Source organism: Coregonus clupeaformis, chromosome 27 (genome assembly GCF_020615455.1).
Source record: "Coregonus clupeaformis isolate EN_2021a chromosome 27, ASM2061545v1, whole genome shotgun sequence".
Lineage (NCBI taxonomy): Eukaryota > Metazoa > Chordata > Actinopteri > Salmoniformes > Salmonidae > Coregonus > Coregonus clupeaformis.
The window spans coordinates 25,362,152-25,385,586 of record NC_059218.1 but is presented as its reverse complement, the minus strand read 5'-3'; the positions used below and the strand labels follow the sequence as shown (position 1 = coordinate 25,385,586).

The window sequence follows — 23,435 nt, the reverse complement described above, 5'->3', positions numbered from 1 at the left end:
TCTCCAGACCTGAACCCAATAGAAAATCTTTGGAGGGAGCTGAAAGTCCGTATTGCCCAGCGACAGCCCCGAAACCTGAAGGATCTGGAGAAGGTCTGTATGGAGGAGTGGGCAAAATCCCTGCTGCAGTGTGTGCAAACCTGGTCAAGACCTACAGGAAACGTATGATCTCTGTAATTGCAAACAAAGGTTTCTGTACCAAATATTAAGTTCTGCTTTTCTGATGTATCAAATACTTATGTCATGCAATAAAATGCAAATTAATTACTTAAAAATCATACAATGTGATTTTCTGGATTTTTGTTTTAGATTCCGTCTCTCACAGTTGAAGTGCACCTATGATAAAAATTACAGACCTCTACATGCTTTGTAAGTAGGAAAACCTGCAAAATTGGCAGTGTATCAAATACTTGTTCTCCCCACTGTATATGTTTTCCAGTTTCTTGAAATACTTAGCAAATGCAACTTATTTCTATATGAAAACTGAAATGGTCTATTCATTCCTTTTCCATTTTAGTAGACGCTCTTATCCAGAGTAACTTACAGTAGCGAGTGCATACATTTTCATACTGGTCCGCCGTGTGAATCGAACCCACAACCCTAACATTGCAAGAGCCATGCTCTACCAACTGAGCCACATCACAATAAACCACTTGATGTCTCAGTGTACTCAATTACTGTATTGTGCATTGTTTTTCTTCATGGTGATGGAAAGTCTACAGGTACAAACCTAGATGACCAGCTTATGTACAATACAGTAATGTACATTTTACATTAAGTGATTTGCAAGGACGGAAAATTAATACTGCACAAAAAGTGGTTGTTTTCCATGTTATTTGATCAAGAAAAATATTTAATTTGATGTGGATGTTTTGTGTCTTTGCCCATAACTTTGCACATTTTGATGTAAATGTTTGAGGACAGGGTTTTGTTCTTTCTGGATTCCATTAGAATGACAATCGCAGAGGAAGGGACAGGGCAACAACTCTTACAATTCCAACTAGTGAATCCTGCAAGATACTGTTCTTAATTATACAACTACTTTTTTTGCCAAAGTGGAGATGCTGAATGTATTTTTGTGCCCGCACTACAGATGTCTATATCGGCAGCTAATACTAGTAAAGGCCCAGTGCACTACTTTTGTGAAAAACTATTTTTAACTTTTTATTTTATATTCTGATTTTTCAGCAGGTGCTGCAGCACCCTCAGCACCCCTACTTCCCGTGGCTATGTATACAGACCAACATACTGAAGGTGAGGTTGATAACACTACTGGATATTTTGTTTCCCCATTCCTACCTTCAAAAGGACCAACCACATGGACAACCGGTAAGTATAATTGCATTCATAATTCTGGCTTGTAGAGGTTGTGAGAACTTTCCAGATCCAAACACTCATTTCTGCCCTGACAGAATTCTATGCAATTCAATGTTGGGTCTTCAGGCTATGCCTTTTCCAGTAGTCATTAGATGGTCATGCTAGAACAGATTAAGTGGAAATATAGCCCAAATCAGAACTGATAAGCAAATGCATGTTATTAGTTCTCAATTGAATTAATCAAATGTGTGTTCAGAAAGTCCCATACTATTGTCCTTTAGCTTGGCCAGATAGTCACACCTGCTTCTCCCCTCTCTCAGTCAGTCCTTGTGTCTTCATTGCAGGAAGCTAGAAACAGAGCTGAAGTCCTCCCAGTTAGAGAAGCAGTCTGTGGAGTCCAAACTGTCATCCTTTGAGATATTTGGCAAGGAATTTGAGGTTGTAGCCGAGGAATATTCCAGACTCCGGCAGGAGATTGACACCAAAAATTGGGCTCTGAAGGAGTTCTTTCAGCACACGGACTAACTGAGTTGATGTCAGACTGTTCTGCCGCAGAACTCTGTTGACACCTTTGATGACAAGCTAACTCCATGGTTAAATTATTGTTTGTTTTTGTAATAAAATACATGATTAGCCCGTGTTGTCTTGAATGTTGTTCATTCTGATAATATCACCCTGATATGATACAACAACAAATTCTAAATTCAGACATCGAGTTACCTGGCCTATTTGAAATACCACACCTGACACGAATTTGCCACGGTCACTAGGGAGCTTTTGCGCCCCTAGCGGAAATATAGTTTATTGCATCACCGACTGATCCCAAATTAATGACGTGGTGCGGTTCGTCTACCGGACGATAAGGATGGCCGACCAGAGCAGGCAAATCAAACTCGCCGCAGCCAAGAAAAAGGTAAACAAATTCATTCCCACAACACAGGGAATATAACAGGTATTTCATCCATTACTCTGTTCGAGTTGTCAGTAGTTTCAGGTTTTCACGAACCCCGTGTGATGTTGACATTCCACGTCCTCCGACCTTTCTGCAGTCGCCCATCTCAACTCGCCTCCTCCTCCTATGGCTGTCAGTGCGCACGAAATACCGAGGATTCGATTGGGCCTCTAATCTTAGCTAGAACGATTATGTGGACGATTTATACCGGGCAGTGAATTGAAAAGTTTGCTAGTAATGCTACTCGGCTAGGTATAAACCTTCTGTGATTTGATCAAACCAAGTGGCAAGGTAGTTGGCTATATCAAGCTACCGTGCTGATGTTTAGCTAACGTTAGCCATAGCGATTTAGCTAGCTAACATTAGCTAGCTAGCTACCAATGAACTGACATGTAGCACGTTAGCCAGTCGACTCGGCACAATATGATACTAACTCAATATAATATAGAATGAGGTGTCCGATGAATAGGCATGCTTATTGACACTTTTAACCTTAAGTAATGAATGCTACCTAGCTAATTATTGAGTCATGTTTGACAAGAAACAGTGATGTGTCACTCAGTGAAGAGTGACTGATAGTTTTGACAGCAGACGCCCCACCCCTTCCCTGTCTCAGTGTGAGCTACCTGCTGTGTGAAGCTAGAGAGCCTAGCTAGAGAGCCTAGAACAGTTGTCTTTTGCAAGTCAACATTTCTGTCGCCCACTATCTCTGGACATGGTGATAATCACGTAACGTTAACAGTTACTGTTGTTGGGATCCAACTCTGGAATTTGAGATGGCATTGTATTGGATCTTTCTAAATAGTCGTTCCATTGTCACCCACACCAGTGATACCAACTGTGCATACTGTAGATCTCTAGTCGAATCGTATGGGATATTTCTGAATAGTCGCACCATTTTCAGCCACACCAAGGCTCCCTATACTTCCTCTGCGATATGATGAATGTCTGCTGATGTATTTAGTCTAGCAAAGGTGTGAGTTCCAGACAGTTGAGAGCTCTCATTGTCCTCTTCTCCTCCTCTCTTGTGCCGGCCAGCTGAAGGAGTTTCAGCAGAAGAGTTCTCCTGCCAGTGGGGGAGGGGGTGGAAATGGAGGAGGAGGAGAAGAACCAGGGGCCAAGAAGAAGAGGAAGGTGAAGGGAGGGAGCCAACCAGACACACCATCAGCTGACCGACACGCTCCAGACAATGTGAGTCACCCAGCTGCATGCTGGCTGGCTGGCCGTCTGTCTGTCTGCGTGTATGTTATGACTTTGAGTACTCTTTCTGCACACTGCTTCCTTGCAAGGTTTCACTTGCCGACATTTGCATTTCAATAACAAAGTGAAACGTTGCAAGAAAGCAGTCTGATTGATGATACTTCTTCTCTGGAATCACATTGAACGTTCCAGTGCAGCTTCCGACTTTTACTGGATGTGTGAGTGCGTCCCTTTGCAAGTTTACTGTCAGTGTTTGTCATATGTCAGATTATGGTATGTGAAACGCAGCTATGCTCCAGCTATTAAAGGATATGTCTGTCAATTTGTATTCCCGTCAGGACGTTGCATCTTAACACACACGCCCTTCTGTTTGGTTAAGAATCAATATTATGTTGATGTGTGTTTAATCGTAAAAGAATGACATCAGGTTGGCCATTTTTTCTTAGTAATGTGGGGAGTCAGGGGCAGTAGATGGTTGCTGTAATAATTCTATAGTTCCTGGATCTTTTTTTGCATTCCTCCCTATATACTGCCTTAAACTGTTCCCCAAGGGAAGCCTTTCTGCCATCAGTATAGACTTAGCCTGTGCTCCCATCCAGACAGTCACAATGACAGTAATTTGTTTGGAGGAACATTGTCACAGAGTCAAATCTTTTCTGTACCTCAAGAGACGGATATGATTGTGATGAGTCGGTCACTAACATGTGGAACCAGGTTGTGGGCTTTAAAGTCTTCCTCTTTCAGTGAATGCCCAGTTCCAAATGGACCTCTAGCCTTAATCCAAAGCACTTCTTGAAAATCTAAAAGGAAATGTAGCTATTAGCATTGTGGTAGTACCTCCACCCTTTGGTAGGCTAGCTAGGTTGAAGTTCCACCATATTGATTCCACCTATTCACGTACAACAACAGGTGCTTAGCGGTAGATAGGGGATAGGGTTCTATGGGTGCTAGTCTCCCTTTTTACATCACCTCTTGCTGTCTTTCTTCCTCACTTGCTCATTCACTGTCCCTCCCTCTTTCACCCTTCCACTCCCCCTTTCCTCTGCCGTAGATTCAGAGTATTCTGAAAGGTCTTAGACAGACCAATGGAGTAACTCTGCCTGCCTATGGCAAAAGCCAGGTGAGCCTCTCTCTCTCTCCTTCCTTCCTTCCTTCTCTCTCTTGGGCTATCATTCTTCCCTGCTATCTTTTCTTTTGTCCATTTTGTTCTTTTATGCCTGTCTCTCTCCTTCTACTTCACTCTCTCTTGAGCTCTCTTTGTATCTGTCCCACTCCTTCCCTACTGTTTCTCTATCCCACCCCTTCTGTTGTTTTTGCTCCTCTTCTCTCCTGCATGCTATTCCTTATGGTCACTGGTGGCTCATCAGTCATTTTGCTACAGTGAGAGAAGTGCTTGGTATTTATTTTGCCATTGTTGACTTATTAAGAATCTACTAGTATTAAGCCTAGCTAAATGTTTGTTTTTTCTGAGATGGGTCAGTCCATCAGGGGCATGAGGTTGATTTGGTAGTATGTGTTGATATAGCATGTTTATAACTTCCGGACCAGATGTTTGTTTACTTTATTTACCATACCGGCATGTCTCCATCAGTGAAAACAAGATGTGTGTGATTGTCCGTCCATGTGTTGTGATTGTGCTGTCTGACACTACCTTGTTTTCTAGGATAGAATGATGTGTATGTATGTATGCGGGTGCTGTGTATGTTTCCAAATTGCTGTAACCACACTCTCTGGATGAGCACTGAAAAGTAATGGCTATGTGTGTGCTGCTGCCTCAGACCCACGTCCATGGGGAGGTGAGGGGGTCCCCAGTTACCCAGCTACTGGAGTACCCAAACGGAGAGGCTGGCCGCGGCTCTCCTGTGTCTAACCCTGCTGGCTCTGCTACTAACCCTGAGTGTGCCAGCCACACCCACAACACTGACCTGCAGCAGGTGTGTCCCTCCGTCAGACTTCTATCGGTCTCTATCTCTCGGTCTCTATCTCTCGGTCTCTATCTCTCTCTCTCTGTCTCTCTCTCGGTCTCTCTCTCTGTCTCTCTCTCTCTCTGCTTTTTCCCGTCACCACCTCCTCTCTACAGGATGGGCCTGTTCACTCCTGACCTCCGGTTGCTGGCCCGCTTATCTAACCTTGAGGCTGCAATGTATAAGGCTTATCACCCTATAACAGCCATCATTGATTTGGATGGATAGGCCTGGCTTATGTTTAACGTATTCACCTCCATCAGTTTCACTCACAGGTATTTCCTCTCTTTCTTTCTCTCCTTCTCTCTGCCGCAGAACTGCACCCATGACGGTAATGAAAACCATGCGGATGAGAATAGGTTGGTCACCTCATCATCCAATACACACACACCTCTCAGTCCCTCTTCAGAATGAGTGTACCCACTGGTCCTCACTGCCCCTTATCTACCCTTCACAGCCCTGCCCCCCTCGCCTGCAGCTGTTGATCTCTCTCTCTCTCACACACACACACACACACACACACACACACAGAATAAGTAGCACAGTTATGAAGGCTGGCAGTGCAGCTTCTCACATTGAATGCGCCATTACCCAATAAGACTGGTGTGTTCATTACCAAATAACACTGGGCTAATGTTATCGTTTTTTTCGTGTGTGTGCCACCAGACCCCTGTCGTCCACAGAGAGCCTGCGGCAACTCTCACAGCAGCTCAACGGCCTACTCTCTGGGGTATGTACTTTATGGCCACAAAAAGGAGAAATTTGTTTTTTAAAATACAGTCGACCCCTGAGAAGTGCACATTGGATAAGCGCAAGCACCTCACCAGTCCCAATGAGGATACACTCTCTTACTTGCTTTGGATATATGCTTGCTCCCGGTTTAGTGTGTTGCATAATCAAGTGTTATTTGTGATACTCTCATTAGCTTTGAGAAGCTTGATTTATTGTGGTTTGACTTGTACTGTTTTGTTTCTTTCCGACCTATTCTAGTCATCCACCGCCTATATAAATGGAGACAATGCTCACTCGCCTGCCAATGAAAAAGAACTGGAGGTAAGTGACACATCACAACACCACACGTTGCCCCCTTTCCATGGACACAGGTAAAAGCACTATAAAATGCAATCCATTTGTCCTGATCAGACAGACCCAGTCCCACTCTCTCTCCGAAGGTGCCCTTGGTTAAGCCTCATGTTCACTACCCTCAGTGTGTCTACATCCACACTCGCCAGATCAATCTTGTGGTTTCTCTTTGGAGGTGTGTGTGTGTGTGGCCCCAGGTTATGTAGAGATATTCTGTCCTCCGTCCACTCTCACTCCACACAGGCCCCTCTCCTCTCTCACAATCCCTCCATTCTTGCTCTCTGTGCAGGAATGTGACTGGCTCGGCCACACAGCTCACACGACCACTCTTCCTATTCCTGCCCTGTGTCCGGGCTTGGGTTACACACACACACACACACACACACACACCCACGTACTCCACATAAGTGATACTCATGATTATAACTGAGTTTGTGTTGCATAGCTGAGACAACAATGCAATCTGAAAGATCGTCACATTCAGAAGAGAGCAAATGTATGAAATGCTGTCCAGGCCGCCCCACTGTACCTTGCCCTGGCCCTGCATACAACGTTTAATACATCAAAAATATATTTAGTCTGCTCCATTCATATATCTCTCTTGCTCTTGTCTAATAGTCCTCAGACCTCACCTGGTAGATTGCCTTGCAGTTTGATGGACTCTATATAGAGAATCACTCCTGTTTGCAAGTAACATTTTCAGGCGTCATCTTTCGAAAGCCTTGACCGGAGCTGGCTATATGTATTACCCTCTCTTTAGGATTTTAAAGGGTACAACATTTTGTTACAGTGACTACTAGCTTGTAACTTGTTAAATTGGCTGAGATCATATTAGGGACTTGGATGTTCTTATTGTGGACATCTGGAGAAACAGAGGTCATGCGAACCCATTAGATTACCCTCTCCAGTCTGAACAGGTATTACTGAACGCTCCACTAGCTACCCATACCCCTGTCCTCACTGTGTATGACTTCACTGAATACTAGTAGGACCAACAAGAACCTGCTGAGATCTTCTTCTGTTTTGTTGTTCACATTTTCCATCCCGGAAGGAGATGGAGAATGTGTGATTTACTTTCCCATTAATGAGTTAGTGTTTGTATTTCTCCTCCCATCGCTGTTTTTCTTTTCCTTCTTCAATTCACTCACTCCCTTCCTCCCCCTCTCTTTTTATTTTTATTTTGATGCATGCGCGCACGTCAGAGTGGAAACCAGGATCTGGCAGCCGCACTGGACTCCAGCAAACTAACAAACAATCGGCTCAATACCAAGCTAGAACAGCTGGTAAGAGTGTGTGCGCGTGGGAGTTTGGCATTCTTCCTTGTGTGGCAAATAACCCCTGACAGCCCCCATAGCAAGACTGACTGGCCACAGATTGACTAGCAAATGGCGTAACACCTTGGATAAACAGCAGCTGCGCTGAGTGGTAGCACAGTCAGTCAGTTGATCATGTCATGCATTGTTTTGTTTTAACACCTCACAAATAATGTAATTGCACTGCACTGTTCCCATTGGTAACACCCAAGCTTTTACATGCTCACCAAGATGGACACGATGAATAAAATGAGGGTATGTTTAGACCAACTGCACTGATATTTCTTCTGGAGCTAGCTTGCTAACAGCTAAACCGTTGCTAACCCCACTGGCTAGGCTAATACGCTGCTGTGCTTCTCTGAGTATGCGAGGGAGGTTCTCTGGTGCTCGTTAGTGATTTGACTCCTGAAGAGTGAAAGGAAATGACATGTTGAAGGGTTAGATGGGTGACTTACTGTAGATGGTGTGGTGGTGGCTTGAAGTCTATGAGGTGGGGATGATGATGTCATGGATTTTTCCTCTGTCCTGTTTGTCTGACAGACCAAGCAATCTCAGGAGCTCACAGATCAGCTGCAAAAGGTGAGCATAAAAAGAAACTCTCGTTCTCATTCTCTCGTCTCCTCCTCAGTGGACGATGACAGGATGTTTTCTGTGTGCTTTCTTTGATCAGGAGCGAAGAGAGTTTGAACAGAAGTGTATGAGGGAGCAAGGAGCAATGCGGGAACAGCTACAGGTATACACACCCACCCACACACACACACACACACACACACAGAAGAAGAAGGAACTTCAAGGTTTCTCATCCTCTCAGAGCACTTTTCTGAATCCATTTGAAGACCTTTAAAAGCAATTCTCTAATTTTCACTATGCAGTTCCAGATGTGTGCTATGTATCTGCCTTAAGGGCCAGTACACCATGTGTTGTTGCCTTTTTACCCAGGGATGCATGCACTGATATACTGAACAAAATACGTTCTCATCATTCCAAATGAAACAAAGCTTGATTTGTATCCGATATTTACAAATTGTATCATGCGAGGCTTCAGTAACTGGTCTGTCTGTGTCTCTCTTTCCCTCTCTCTCTCTCTCTCTGTCTGTCTCTATATCTGTCTCTGTCTCTCTGTCTGTGTATCTGTCTGTCCGTCCTCTCCCCCAGGTCCACATCCAGACCATCGGCATCCTGGTGTCGGAGAAATCAGAGCTGCAGACCGCTCTGTCATACACACAGCAGGCTGCCCGCCAGAAAACAGGTGAGTGCTTGTACCCTGTGTGAGAAAGAGAAAGCATGTAATCGTCCCAAGTCTGTGTTGTGTGTCTATGAATGCGAGCGTGAACGTGTTCAGTAATGTGATGTATTGTGGTGTGTGTTTAGGGGAAGCTGAGGAGGTGAGAGAGAAGGAGATGTCGTTGATCTGTGTAATATGAATGTGTGTGAGAGTCTGTTTGTGTTGGTGCTCACTAAGTGTGTGTGTGTGTGTTCTTTCGTTCAGGGGAGGCTGAGGAGCTGAGTAACCGTCTCCAGGCCACCAAACAGAGAGTCTCTGAGCTGGAGAGAACCCTGTTCTCTGTCTCCACACAACATAAACAGTTTGACAAGGTAACACACAGAAAGAAACCGTTTGGGAAGGCAACCTACTGTAGTCACACACTGAACAAAGACAGTTTGAGAAGGTAGTCTACGCACGACTGATATTGCTAGAGTTACTTGAATGCAATGACCGATGAGTATCGATTTGAGCTTTGCAGTAATGTCTAACATATGATTGATGTTCTCTTGTGCAGCATAACAAAGAGCTAGAGAAAGAGAGAGACAACCTGAGGCTAGAGGTGTACAGACTAAAGTAAGTCTTCCCCTGATTATGCTGGCATTCTACTCGATGGCTGGCCTTGTATCATATTTCCTTGTTTGATTTGTGGACTAGGTAGGGAAAGGAATATGGTGGAAACCACACCTTGTGAGTTTGTCTGTGATTGTGATACAGGGAGAGAGATGCCTGTCATCTGAGGCGAGGCAATTCAGAGGCTCTTTGTGTGCGTGCACATTCCTACCTGACCCTCTATCTCTCATTGCAGTAGTGTGAGTGAGGAGGGGAGGCAGCAGAGTTCAGAGCTGTCAGAGCAGCTCAAGCTGAGGATGAGTGAGAACAACGACATGAGACTGGACCTGGAGGAACTGCGCAAGAGACTGGAGATGGCTGACGACATGCTGCAACAGGTAGGTACACACACACAATCTCTCTCTCACTCACTTAATCACTCACATACACTCTCATCGTCATCATTTGTTTCGCAGTTGTTCAATTCTCTTTCTTTTTTTTTTATTCCTAGTTTTCCAGTCAGTCAGGGCCTCCCAGTGCCAACCAGCAGATGCAGTTACTACTGGAGGAGAAACTACAGATTGAGGCACACACTGCTCAGGTAGGTGTGTGTGTGTTGAATATTTTCCCGGTATTTTATAAATGTTCCATCCCGAGAATAAATCCCTTTTCTCCCAGGTAACTTGGTATTTCCCGCCAAAACCGGAAGTGTCATGTAAAAGCACTATAAAGCATATAAATAGGCCTATGTGTGGATTTGATTAGAGCTTTGATCGGAAATTCAAGCCTGATGCTACATTTAATGAGCCCAAGCCCAAAAAAGCCCAAATGATTGTGCCGTTATCCAATACATACAGTGCATTCGGAAAGTATTCAGACCCCTTGACTTTTTCCACATTTTGTTACGTTACAGCCTTATTCTAAAATTGATTAAATTGTTTTTTCCCCTCATCAATCTACACACAATACCCCATAATGACAAAGCACAAACAGGCTTTTAGAAATGTTAGCAAATGTATATATAAAAAAAATATATGAAATATCACATTTACATAAGTATTCAGACCCTTTACTCAGTACTTTGTTAAAGCACCTTTTGCAGCGATTACAGCCTCGAGTCTTCTTGGGTATGACGCTACAAGCTTGGCACACTTGTATTTGTTTCTCCCATTCTTCTCTGCAGATCCTCTCAAGCTCTGGCAGGTTGGATGGGGAGCGTCGCTGCACAGCTATTTTCAGGTCTCTCCAGAATTTGATTTGATTTGATTTGAGATGTTCGATCGGGTTCAAGTCGGTGCTCTGACTGGGCCAAACAAGGACATTCAGAGACTTCTCCTGAACCCATTCCTGCATTGTCTTGGCTGTGTGCTTAGGGTCGTTGTCCTGTTGGAAGGTGAACATTCGCCCCAGTCTGAGGTCCTGAGTGCTCTGGAGAAGGTTTTCATCAAGGATCTCTCTGTACTTTGCTCCGTTCATCTTTCCTTCGATCCTGACTAGTCTCCCAGTACCTGCTGCTGAAAAACATCCCCACAGCATGATGCTGCCACCACCATGCTTCACCGTAGGGATGGTGCCAGGTTTCCTCCAGACGTGACGATTGGCATTCAGGCCAAAGAGTTCAATCTTGGTTTCATCAGACCAGAGAATCTTGTTTCTCATGGGCTGAGTCCTTTGGTGCATTTTGGCAATCTCCAAGCAGGCTGTCATGTGCCTTTTACTGAGGAGTGGCTTCCGTCTGGCCACTCTACCATAAACATCTGATTGGTGGAGTGCTGCAGAGATGGTTGTCCTTCTGGAAGGTTCTCCCATATCCACAGAGGAACTCTGGAGCTCTGTCAAAGTGACCATCGGGTTCCTGGTGACCTCCCTGACCAAGGCCCTTCTCCCCCGATTGCTCAGTTTGGCCGGGCGGCCAGCTGTAGGAAGAGTCTTGGTGGTTCCAAAACTTCTTCCATTTAAGAATGATGGAGGCCACTGTGTTCTTGGGGACCTTCAATGCTGCAGATCTGTGCCTCGACACAATCCTATCTCGGAGCTCTACGGACAATTCCTTCCACCTCATGGATTGGTTTTTGCTCTGACATGCACTGTCAACTGTGGGACCTTATATTGACAGGTGTGTACCTTTCCAAATCATGTCCAACCAATTGAATTTACCACAGCTGGACTCCAATCAAGTTGTGGAAACACCTCAAGGATGATAAATGGAAAAGGGATGCACCTGAGCTCAATTTCGAGTCTTAAAGCAAAGGGTCTGAATACTTATGTAATTAAGGTATTTCTGTTTTTATTTGTAATAAATGTGCAAACATTTCTAAAAACCTTTTCACTTTGTCATTATGGGGTATTGTGTGTAGATTGATGAGGGTTATATACAGTTGAAGTCGGAAGTTTACATACACTTAGGTTGGAGTCATTAAAACTCGTTTTTCAAACACTCTAAAAATGTCTTGTTAACAAACTATAGTTTTGGCAAGTCGTTTAGGACATCTACTTTGTGCATGACACAAGTCATTTTTCCAACAATTGTTTACAGACAGATTATTTCACTTATAATTCACTGTATCACAATTCCAGTGGGTCAGAAGTTTACATACACTAAGTTGACTGTGACTTTAAACAGCTTGGAAAATTCCAGAAAATTATGTCATGGCTTTAGAAGCTTCTGATAGGCTAATTGACATAATTTGAGTCAATTGGAGGTGTACCTGTGGATGTATTTCAAGGCCTACCTTCAAACTCAGTGCCTCTTTGCTTGACATCATGTGAAAATCAAAAGAAATCAGCCAAGACCTCAGGAAAAAGAACTGTAGACCTCCACAAGTCTGGTTCATCCTTGGGAACAATTTCCAAATGCCTGAAGGTACCACGTTCATCTGTACAAACAATAGTAGGCAAGTATAAACACCATGGGACCACGCAGCTGTCATACCGCTCAGGAAGGAGACGCGTTCTGACTCCTAGAGATGAACGTACTTTGGTGCGAAAAGTGCAAATCAATCCCAGAACAACAGCAAAGGACCCTGTGAAGATGCTGGAGGAAACGGGTACAAAAATATCTATATCCACAGTAAAACGAGTCCTATATCGACATAACCTGAAAGGCCACTCAGCAAGGAAGAAGCCACTGCTCCAAAACCGCCATAAAAAAGCCAGATTACGGTTTGCAACTGCACATGGGGACAAAGATCGTACTTTTTGGAGAAATGTCCTCTGGTCTGATGAAACAAAAATAGAACTGTTTGGCCATAATGACCATCGTTATGTTTGGAGGAAAAAGGGGGTAGCTTGCAAGCCGAAGAACACCATCCCAACCGTGAAGCACGGGGGTGGCAGCATCATGCTGTGGGGGCGCTTTGCTGCAGGAGGGACTGGTGCACTTCACAAAATAGATGGCATCATGAGGAAGGAAAATTATGTGGTTATATTGAAGCAACATCTCAAGAAACCAGTCAGGAAGTTAAAGCTTGGTTGCAAATGGGTCTTCCAAATGGACAATGACCCCAAGCATACTTCCAAAGTTGTGGCAAAATGGCTTAAGGACAACAAAGTCAAGGTATTGGAGTGGCCATCAAGCCCTGACCTCACCCCTATAGAAAATTTGTGGGCAGAACTGAAAAAGTGTGTGCGAGCAAGGAGGCCTACAAACCTGACTCAGTTACACCAGCTCTGTCAGGAGGAATGGGCCAAAATTTACCTAACTTATTGTGGGAAGCTTGTGGAAGGCTACCCGAAACGTTTGACCCACGTTAAACAATTTAAAGGCAATGCTACCAAATACTAATTGAGTGTATGTAAACTTCTGACCCACTGGGAATGTAATGAAATAAATAAAAGCTGAAATAAATCATTCTCTCTACTATTATTCTGACATTTCACATTCATAAAATAAAGTGGTGATCCTAACTGACCGAAGACAGGGAATATTTGATAGGATTAAATGTCAGGAATTGTGGAAAACTGAGTTTAAATGTATTTGGCTAAGGTGTATGTAAACATCCGACTTCAACTGTATATTTTAATAATAAGGCTGTAACGTAACAGAATGTGGAACCTTTCAAGGGGTCCGAATACTTTCCGAATGCACTGTAGTTCTACATGCACTGTGATCCATACTGAGATGGGCTGTCTGTCCCCACCCTGAGCGTCGATGATTCATCATGCAGAGGCCGTAGAGAAGCCAGATTTAGACATTGCATATAATTTTACAGTTCGATTTCACTCATGCTGTTCATATAAATCATTTATTATAATATACCGGTCAATACACAGTTATTTATCCTGGGAAAAGGGAGTGGTTTTGGGCGGTAAATCTCGGTAACCGGGTTCCCACCATTCAACCCTAGTGAGTGTGTGTGCCTCTCTTTAAAGTTTTGACTGTCATGCCATTGTGTTAATGGTCTCTTTTGGTATCATCTATAGTTGATGGAGTCGGTTGCCCAGCTGCAGACAGAGAGAGACCGCTACGCTGAGCAGATCCAGGAGGAGGGACTAGTATGGAAGGACAAGACGGAGCAGCTGCTCTCTCAGGTGCACTATGCTACCACCCAATTAGCAGAACCTAAAGAGGTGGCATAGCCTCTGAACGTAGTGCTAGAAATACTTAGTCACTTTAAGGTTGAGTTGATTGACGTGTGTTTGTGTGTGTCCTGTGCAGGTGACCGTAGTAGCAGAGGAAAGGGACCGGAGTATCAGTCAGATCCAGGAGCTAGAAGCCCACATCACAGACCTGAAGCATGCTGCAGGTGAGACACACAGCTACCCTCCTTCTTGGTTTGCACATCAATGATTCTCAAAGACCAGCTTACTGCATTGAACCTCCCCATCCTGTCAATCATTATCATTAAAAGATTTGCATTGCCATAAGGACTCTCTTCTCCTCCCCAGCCCTTTTGTCCCAGGAGAGAGAGGCCCAGGCGGAGCCCAAGCCCTCAGGGACCTCAGAGAGTGAACTGGCCCTCCAGGGGGCACTCTGCAGCCTGCAGCAGGAGAGAGACTCGCTCAACGCACAGTTCCAAGCCCAGGTGATAACCTCACACATACACTGCCAGGAAATAATAACACACTGTGAATTTGCACTCTGAACACTCTGTCTCTTCAAGGCATAGACTGATAAGATGAATTATGGGGTGGGTTGGTGCTGGGCTGGAAAGAAATCCTGCACACCTTGTCCATCCCTGTTGTGTCTCACAAGTGAAAACCCACTGTTCTCCGCCCTCCCTTCCCTCTTTATAGTTGCGTGACAACGAGCAGTTGAGTCGCATGTGCTCGGAGCAGGAGTCCCGTCTCTCAGAGCTGGAGCGCCATGCGGAGCGCGGGGCCGAAGATGCAGAGGACCGCAGGCGCATGCTGGAGGACGTGCAGAGTGACAAGGCCACCATCAGCCGCGCCCTGGCCCAGAACCGCATCCTTAAAGACCAACTGGCCGAGCTGCAGAACGGCTTCGTCAAACTGGTAAAGAGGAGTGATGCCTTTTTACTCTCCTGTTTACTTATGTGAAGTAATCACTGATCTGCCAGGTTGGGTTGGTGTTAAACGTGGAATGTATGGAAACTTATCTTCACTTATCCAGCCACATTCAGATCGGTGGTGACCTCATGAATGTGTTGAATGTCTCTCTGTCCTCCTAGACCAATGAGAACATGGAGCTGACCACTGCTCTGCAGTCAGAGCATCACGTGAAGAAGGAACTGGGACGCAGGATGGGACAACTACAGGAGGACCTGCACAATGTCAAGGAGCAGGTAGGGACGCACGCGCAAACACACTTCATGGTGAACAGGTACAGGAACAACATCTAGACAGTCGCACATCTCCTCCATCCCTAGTTGGATTTGAAGTCGCAGGAGTACCAGGCGCTGCTGGAGCAGCGGGACCAGGTAGTGGCCCACCTACAGCAGTACTCTGCAGGCTACACGTCCCTGGCGTCAGAGCGAGAGCAGCTTCACAGACAGTACCTGCAGCAGAGCCAGCTGATGGACCGGCTGCAGCATGACGAGACCCAGGGAAGGGTTCAGTTGGAGATGAGCCACAAACAGCTGGAGCAATACCAGGTCAGGGACGCACACACACACACACACACGCATGTAGTCGCATGACACACACACACTATGCACGCGTACACACTGTGTATTCACCCCTCTGTTTCCCCCTGCAGAAGACGCTGGAGCAGTTGGCCAGAGACAATGAGCAGTTGAAGGCTGAAGTCACAGAGCTGCTCAACAGCTCAGCCCTGGCAACACCCTACAGAGACCAGGGAGACGGAGTGGAGAGCCAATCCCTGCCAGACAGTCCGCAGAAGTCCTCCATCGCTATCCCAGAAGACTTTGAGAGCCGTGAGGAGATGGTGAGGAGAATACACCTATCAGTGGTGTTAGGTGGGCTCTAGTGTTCCCAAATTCTGTGGAGAATCCTAAATTGAGGATATCCAAAGTATTTCTAAGATAATTGTCTCTGAAGAAGAATTATTCCCTTCCGTCTCTCTCAGGAGGAGTTTGTGCGCAGTGCGGTGGCGCGTGTGGAGGCAGAGAGAGACGAGGTGAGGAGCAGACTGGAGGAGGAGAGGAGACTGCACCTCGCTGCCCGACACCAGGCTGCAGCACTCATAGAGCACCACAGCCACAGTCATGACCATGACCACAACCATGACCATGAACACAGTCAAGGTCACGGTCAGAGCCACGACCACCGTCACAGCCATGATGACCACAGTCACTGTGAACACACAGGTGAGAGGAGGAGGAAAGGTGTGTGTGTATGCATGCACGTATTTGTGATTGTGTTTTCTAGGAACACTGCCAGTGTTGAATGTGTTACCAGTGCAGTGTTTCTGACGGGTACCCCCCCTTCCTGTTAATCTCAGGTTCAGAGGGCGTACCAGTGGAGGTACATGAGGCCTTGTGTGTTGCCATGGAGAGGCTGCAGCAGCGCTTCACCTCTCTGATGCAGGAGAAGGCTGACCTGAAGGAGAGGGTAGAGGAGCTGGAACACCGTTGTATACAGCTGTCTGGAGAGACTGATACTATTGGTGAGAGAGATGCATACACACACACAGATATACCGCTGTATACAACTGTCTTCAGAGACGCTGTTGGTGAGACACTCGATCATCTCTCTGTCTGTAAAGACTGGCACTATTAGTGACGCGTACACACTCTCCACTTCCATTTTCTCACACACACTAACAGGGATGCACTTACACATTCACTCACATAGCGTGACAGTTCTTCTCATCCTATTCCTTCGTTGTGTTTGTCCAGGAGAGTACATCACCCTGTACCAGAACCAGAGAGCCATCATGAAGCAGAAACACATGGAGAAGGAGCAGTACATCAGTATGTTGGCCCAGGACAAAGAGGAGATGAAGGTACACACACACACACACACACACACACACAGGTACACCATACACACACACACACCAAACATGAGAGAGAAGCTGCAGCATAGCACCAGCAGCATAGCACCCTGCATCCCACTTCTGGCTTGTCTCTGAAGCTAAGCAGTGTTGGTCCTGGTTGAGACCAAATGTAGCTCGAAGTGTTGCTGGAGGGCCAGTAGGAGGCACTCTTTCCTCTGGTCAAAAAAAATTAAATAAAAATATCCCGATGCCCCCGGGCAGTGATTTGGGACATTGCCCTGTGTAGAGTGCAGTCTTTCGGATGGGACGTTAAACTGGTGTCCTGACTCTCTGTTGTCACTAAAAGATCCCATGGCACTTATCGTAAGAGTAGGATGTTAACCCCGGTGTCCTGGCTAAATTCCCAATCTGACCCTCATACCATCTTGGCCACCTAATCATCCCCAGCTTCCAATTGGCTCATTCATCCCCCCCTCCTCTCCCCTGTACCTGTTCCCCAGGTCATTGTTGTAAATGAGAATGTGTTCTCAGTCAACTTACCTGGTAAAATACATTTAAAAAATAGACCCCATGCACACACACTAGTAGTATTTAGGTATTTATTAGGATCCACATTAGCCGCTGCAAAAGCATCAGCCACTCTTCCTGGGGTCCACATGAAACATGACATAATACATAGTACAGAACATAATTAGTCAAGGACTGAACTACATACATTTCAGATTATTGCCAGTGTTTTGACTGTGCTTCTGTGCCCGTGCAGGCCAAACTGGCCGAGCTGCAGAACCTGGTGATGAGGTTGGTGGGTGAGAGGAACGAGTGGTACAGCCGCTACACTGGGGCGGTGGCTAGCGCTAATGCTACGGCTAACCCTGACCTGCTGCCAGCCGGCGAGGAGCAGGTCCAGGCTCACCACACACACAGACGCATGGAGCTCAACGCTGTGGATGGACAAGGTATGGGCGCACACAGGAAGGTACACCACATGCACACGCACACGCATGGAACTCAGCACTGTGGACGGACCAGATACACAAACACACATCAAATTGTATTTGTCACATGCTTCGTAGACAACCGGTGTAGACTAACAGTGAAATGCTTTTCCAACAATGCAGAGTTTAAGATGAGATAGAAAGTGAAATGGAAAATAGAAATGGTGACACAGTGAATAACTAATAAAAATAACATATATACAGTGAGGGAAAAAAGTATTTGATCCCCTGCTGATTTTGTATGTTTGCCCACTGACAAAGAAATGATCAGTCTATAATTTTAATGGTAGGTTTATTTGAACAGTGAGAGACAGAATAACAACAAAAAAATCCAGAAAAACGCATGTCAAAAATGTTATAAATTGATTTGCATTTTAATGAGGGAAATAAGTATTTGACCCACTCTCAATCAGAAAGATTTCTGGCTCCCAGGTGTCTTTTATACAGATAACGAGCTGAGATTAGGGGCACACTCTTAAAGGGAGTGCTCCTAATCTCAGATTGTTACCTGTATAAAAGACACCTGTCCACAGAAGCAATCAATCAATCAGATTCCAAACTCTCCACCATGGCCAAGACCAAAGAGCTCTCCCAAGGATGTCAGGGACAAGATTGTAGACCTACACAAGGCTGGAATGGGCTACAAAACCATCGCCAAGCAGCTTGGTGAGAAGGTGACAACAGTTGTTGCAATTATTCACTAAATGGAAGAAACACAAAAGAACTGTCAATCTCCCTCGGCCTGGGGCTCCATGCAAGATCTCACCTCGTGGAGTTGCAATGATCATGAGAACAGTGAGGAATCAGCCCAGAACTACACGGGAGGATCTTGTCAATGATCTCAAGGCAGCTGGGACCATAGTCACCAAGAAAACAATTGGTAACACACTACGCCGTGAAGGACTGAAATCCTGCAGCGCCCGCAAGGTCCCCCTGCTCAAGAAAGCACATATACAGGCCCGTCTGAAGTTTGCCAATGAACATCTGAATGATTCAGAGGAGAACTGGGTGAAAGTGTTGTGGTCAGATGAGACCAAAATCGAGCTCTTTGGCATCAACTCAACTCGCCGTGTTTGGAGGAGGAGGAATGCTGCCTCTGACCCCAAGAACACCATCCCCACCGTCAAACATGGAGGTGGAAACATTATGCTTTGGGGGTGTTTTTCTGCTAAGGGGACAGGACAACTTCACTGCATCAAAGGGACGATGGACGGGGCCATGTACCGTCACATCTTGGGTGAGAACCTCCTTCCCTCAGCCAGGGCATTGAAAATGGGTCGTGGATGGATATTCCAGCATGACAATGACCCAAAACACACGGCCAAGGCAACAAAGGAGTGGCTCAAGAAGAAGCACATTAAGGTCCTGGAGTGGCCTAGCCAGTCTCCAGACCTTAATCCCATAGAAAATCTGTGGAGGGAGCTGAAGGTTCGAGTTGCCAAACGTCATCCTCGAAACCTTAATGACTTGGAGAAGATCTGCAAAGAGGAGTGGGACAAAATCCTACAATCCAACTACAAGAAATGTCTGACCTCTGTGATTGCCAACAAGGGTTTTGCCACCAAGTACTAAGTAATGTTTTGCAGAGGGGTCAAATACTTATTTCCCTCATTAAAATGCAAATCAATTGATAACATTTTTGACATGCGTTCTTCTGGATTTTTTTGTTGTTATTCTGTCTCTCACTTTTCAAATAAACCTACCATTAAAATTATAGACTGATCATGTCTTTGTCAGTGGGCAAACGTACAAAATCAGCAGGGGATCAAATACTTTTTTCCCCCACTGTATATATATGCGTGTGTGTGTGTGTATATGGAATAGAACAACAATAATACACACACATATTAGTCATTATACTAACCTCCCTGATCTCTCATCTCTCCCCCCTTCTCTCTCCAGAGTCTATGGATGTAAGTTCAGCCGTGGAGCCCGACTCCACCGACCTCCCTAACGGTGGCCCGTCAGACCAGGGCCAGGGGCTCCCCCCAGACTCCCATGCTCTGATGAGGCCCCAGGAGGACGGCACGACCAGGCAGATCATGCAGCTGCTCCAGGAGATCCAAAACCCCCAGGGGCCCTGCTCCGTGCCCTTCCTGGGGGACAACCCCTGCGTCCCCTTCTTTTACCGGCCCGACGAGCAGGACGAAGTCAAGATCCTGGTGGTCTGATGATGAGACTATGGAGCTAACTGGCAGCGTTGGTTGGGATCCCTGGCTATGTTGGAGGATCTCTGAACACACACACACCATTCCACCACGTCACACTCGACTTAAGTCATCTAGGATTATACGTACACACACTTTTGGTTATACCGTCTCTCACACCATGCACACTCACTCTCTCCCGACATCGTCAAATTCTACTTTCTGGGAGAGGTTGTTTCCTCTCTTTCTCGCTCCTCCTTTTGAGTCCTTGGCTGGTCTCGCATGCTGTTTTTTCTTCATTGCACTAACAGAGTGACTAAGCATGTGAATTCCTTGTGTGAGTGTGGCTGCCTTCCTCTCCTCTTCCACCTCTGCAACCTCCTTACTTGCAGTGTGTGTCTGTCCGCTTTTTTTGCCTCCTTTAATTGGTATTTAATACCATTAGATTGAGATTCTTTCTGTGATTCTCTTGATGGAGAGAATATGTTTATTCCTGCACACTGATCCCTCTCCTCTGTTCACTATCCTCCGTCTCTCTCCCCCTCCCCTTCTCTGCCATTTGAACCAGAGGTGCAATAAAGGATCTCTGTCCCCTCTCCCTCAGTCATTGTCGATTATAGGAGAAATGTAAGGCTTTGAGTGAGACGTTAGCGGCAACAGTGTGTGTGCCGTGCGTATGTATGTATGGGAACTACTCTCACAGCCAGTGGACAAGCTTTAACTAATCTACTTCCCTCTTGTTTTGCATTAACAACGCTCTTTATAGTTCATAGTGTCCACATGCCAAACAGGAGCTTACAGTACCTTTCAGTGGAGACTGGTGGGAGGAACTATAGGAGGACAGGCTCATTGTGATGGTTGGAATGGAATATATGGAACGGTATCAAACACATAAAAAATTTGGAAACCACATGTTTGACTCCATTACATTAATTCCATTTCATCCCTGACAATGAGCACGTCCTCCTATAGGTCCTCCCACCAGCCTCCACTGGTACCTTTTATATGTTAAGGCACTAAATGGATCCTCATTCACAATGTGTCTGACTGGAGTAGAACTGGGCTAGTCTGTCTGTGTTTAGTAGTAGAGACAAACATGGCTTGGTTTTGCCTTGTGGGCTATTTCTCAATTCATTTTCTCATCTCCTTTCCTCCATGTCAACTGATGGGCGACAAGACTGACTCACTCAGACAAGTGGTCATGAATGGAAGAAGACTGTATCGAGACACAGCCCTTGGTAGCTGTTGGTATGTTCTATGGTAGTGGAGGGAGTTGTCTGGGTAGGGCAGGATAGCAGGTGGGGTAGAGGAGGGCAGGAGGAGTTGGGTACAGTACAGGAAGGAAGGAGGTAAGGGCCAGGCTGGAGCCTTGGCCTAACTGGGGTGGAAGTAAGTCAGGAAAGCATTGGTAAAGACACTAGCATTTGGAGTGATGAGAGCAGTTTGCACTGTTCACATCTAAGTCGTTTACTTCTAAGTAGGGAGACACCATAGGACGTCATAGGAAAGACAGGAACATGCATGTAGACACACATGGCTGCTCACCCCTACAACGACCTTGTCTATCCATTCTCTTCCATTTGGTAACACTGAAATCTGAACATATGTATGGACAGTAGAGCTTTCTCTTATTCATGCAAATGAGCCAGTCAACTCAGTTGTATTCCTCAAGTTTGCTCTGCGTTCATTTATTTGAGGCCCCGTTTCATGGCACCAGTTGATCATCTTCAATTCCACTGTGCTTGTTGCCCCTCAACATATCTAATTTGTAATTTAAGTCGCTCCCTTTGAGACTGGATGAAGTTGTGAGTCTGTTTGATGAATGATCCAATCTCAATTGTATCCTCATGATTTGAATGGAAGTTGTATCTTCTCTCTAGAGTAACATGGACCTTTTACTGTAGGTTTATTGCACAAAAATTGGACAGCGCTTCTAATCAAACCCTGTCCCATCTCGCATAGCTTTTCTATGGCAGATCCATTCTAGACATTTGATTTCTATACTTGGGAGCCCTATGATGTCATCATGTGCACTTTGGCACATCTGGGCTCAGGGTTCCTCTCGAGGCTATTGAATGAAGACTGTTGAAGTGACCGGAAGAGTGAGTTTGTGTGTATGTGCAGTGTGCACTAGGAGGATGTGTAGGTATGTACATATGAATAGAGGGTTGTAATAATTCTAGTAACACGAGGCATGGGCAATGGGGGTTAAGCTCTGCTGTTTTATTGACAGGTCCAGGAAGGTCCTCTGTTTTTAGATAACCTTACCATGATGACCCAATTAAAGGTAAAATTGCCATAGGCGCATCTCTGCCACCCTGCAGTTTTTGGGGAATTGTGTGTATTCCCATAATATTTAGGCTATTTTTTAATTTTTATGCTTCTAGTGTATCTCTGTTGACTACCAATGTCCGATATCTTTTTTTAATTCAAGAATGGAAGTCTTTAAACTGTCTGAAAAAAGGATTATGGTTTTGGTGATGCTATGTGAAGTGTGTTAAATGAGATCTAGAAATTAGTGGTTGTGGAGAAAGTGTTCAGGTGTGTGTGTGCACCTGGTCTGCACTATGGCAGTCGCTGAACCATGTCTATCCTGAAGCGAAGCACTTTTCGTAGTAGGACTTGACGTGGTTTCTGTTGAAAGTGATCCCATCTGAATATTTTCATTCCTGGCTTTCTTAGCATTCTCTTTTCCTTTAGAGTTATAACTTTGTTGGTAAAAGCAATATATTATTTTATAGTAATTTAAATCTATTGTTTTTGGGGTGGTGACGAGTGAATAAAAGTAACAGGTGAAATATAATTTTTTTCCACACTTTCTAATTCACAATGTTCTTTTGAATGAATGCGTGTGATTGAGCAGATAATGGCCTTCTGTATATACTGTAACTGTAACATATTGTATATTCATTCTGCCTGGAGTGTGGGAATAAGTGTGATGGCTGTTTGTAGTGTTGCTAGCAGCCCAGCATGCTTGTCTGTGTGTCTGTCTGAGCCATTGTTGGGTTCAGGACACACAGACAGCTGAAGTGAAGGGGTGGGGTACCGTCTGTGATTTAATACAAAGGAAAAAAATATTTATTTCTAATAAGTATCGAAACTAATCCGTTTTAATGCAATGTAGGTTCGTTATGAGAGAACAAAATGGCTTTCGACAGTATATTTCTGATGTGGTTTCTCCTGTATGTTTTTTTTCTCCCCTCCTGATTAAAACTGGTTGAGCAAAGTAAACAGCATCTGGTGAATGGATCCTTGTAAGTGCTGGAGTTTCTATCTTCAATATGTCCT

The 23,435-nt window shown here is 45.2% G+C and overlaps 1 protein-coding gene across 5 annotated transcripts; it reads left to right on the top strand.

Annotated features, from left to right (window-relative positions):
- The first annotated feature begins 1,932 nt into the window (after positions 1-1,932).
- On the top strand, positions 1,933-23,378 carry LOC121541677 (golgin subfamily A member 2). 5 transcript variants are annotated; one of them, XM_041850902.2, is made up of 27 exons: positions 1,933-2,230; positions 3,308-3,460; positions 4,521-4,589; positions 5,248-5,403; positions 5,749-5,792; positions 6,100-6,163; positions 6,424-6,486; positions 7,719-7,799; positions 8,370-8,408; positions 8,500-8,562; positions 8,985-9,078; positions 9,319-9,425; positions 9,611-9,669; positions 9,902-10,043; positions 10,157-10,246; positions 14,068-14,175; positions 14,303-14,390; positions 14,533-14,669; positions 14,881-15,099; positions 15,276-15,389; positions 15,474-15,698; positions 15,803-15,991; positions 16,133-16,373; positions 16,508-16,672; positions 16,905-17,011; positions 17,769-17,961; positions 19,903-23,378. In XM_041850902.2, exons 1-27 carry the CDS (start codon positions 2,183-2,185, stop codon positions 20,169-20,171), a joined length of 3,327 nt encoding a protein of 1,108 aa, XP_041706836.1. In that variant the 5' UTR covers positions 1,933-2,182; the 3' UTR covers positions 20,172-23,378. The 5 variants fall into 5 exon arrangements, with proteins under 5 accessions (XP_041706836.1, XP_041706837.1, XP_041706839.1 ...); XM_041850903.2 differs by lacking the exon at positions 4,521-4,589 and having other exon boundaries at positions 1,935-2,230; XM_041850905.2 differs by lacking the exon at positions 5,248-5,403 and having other exon boundaries at positions 1,935-2,230.
- Positions 23,379-23,435: the final 57 nt, after the last annotated feature.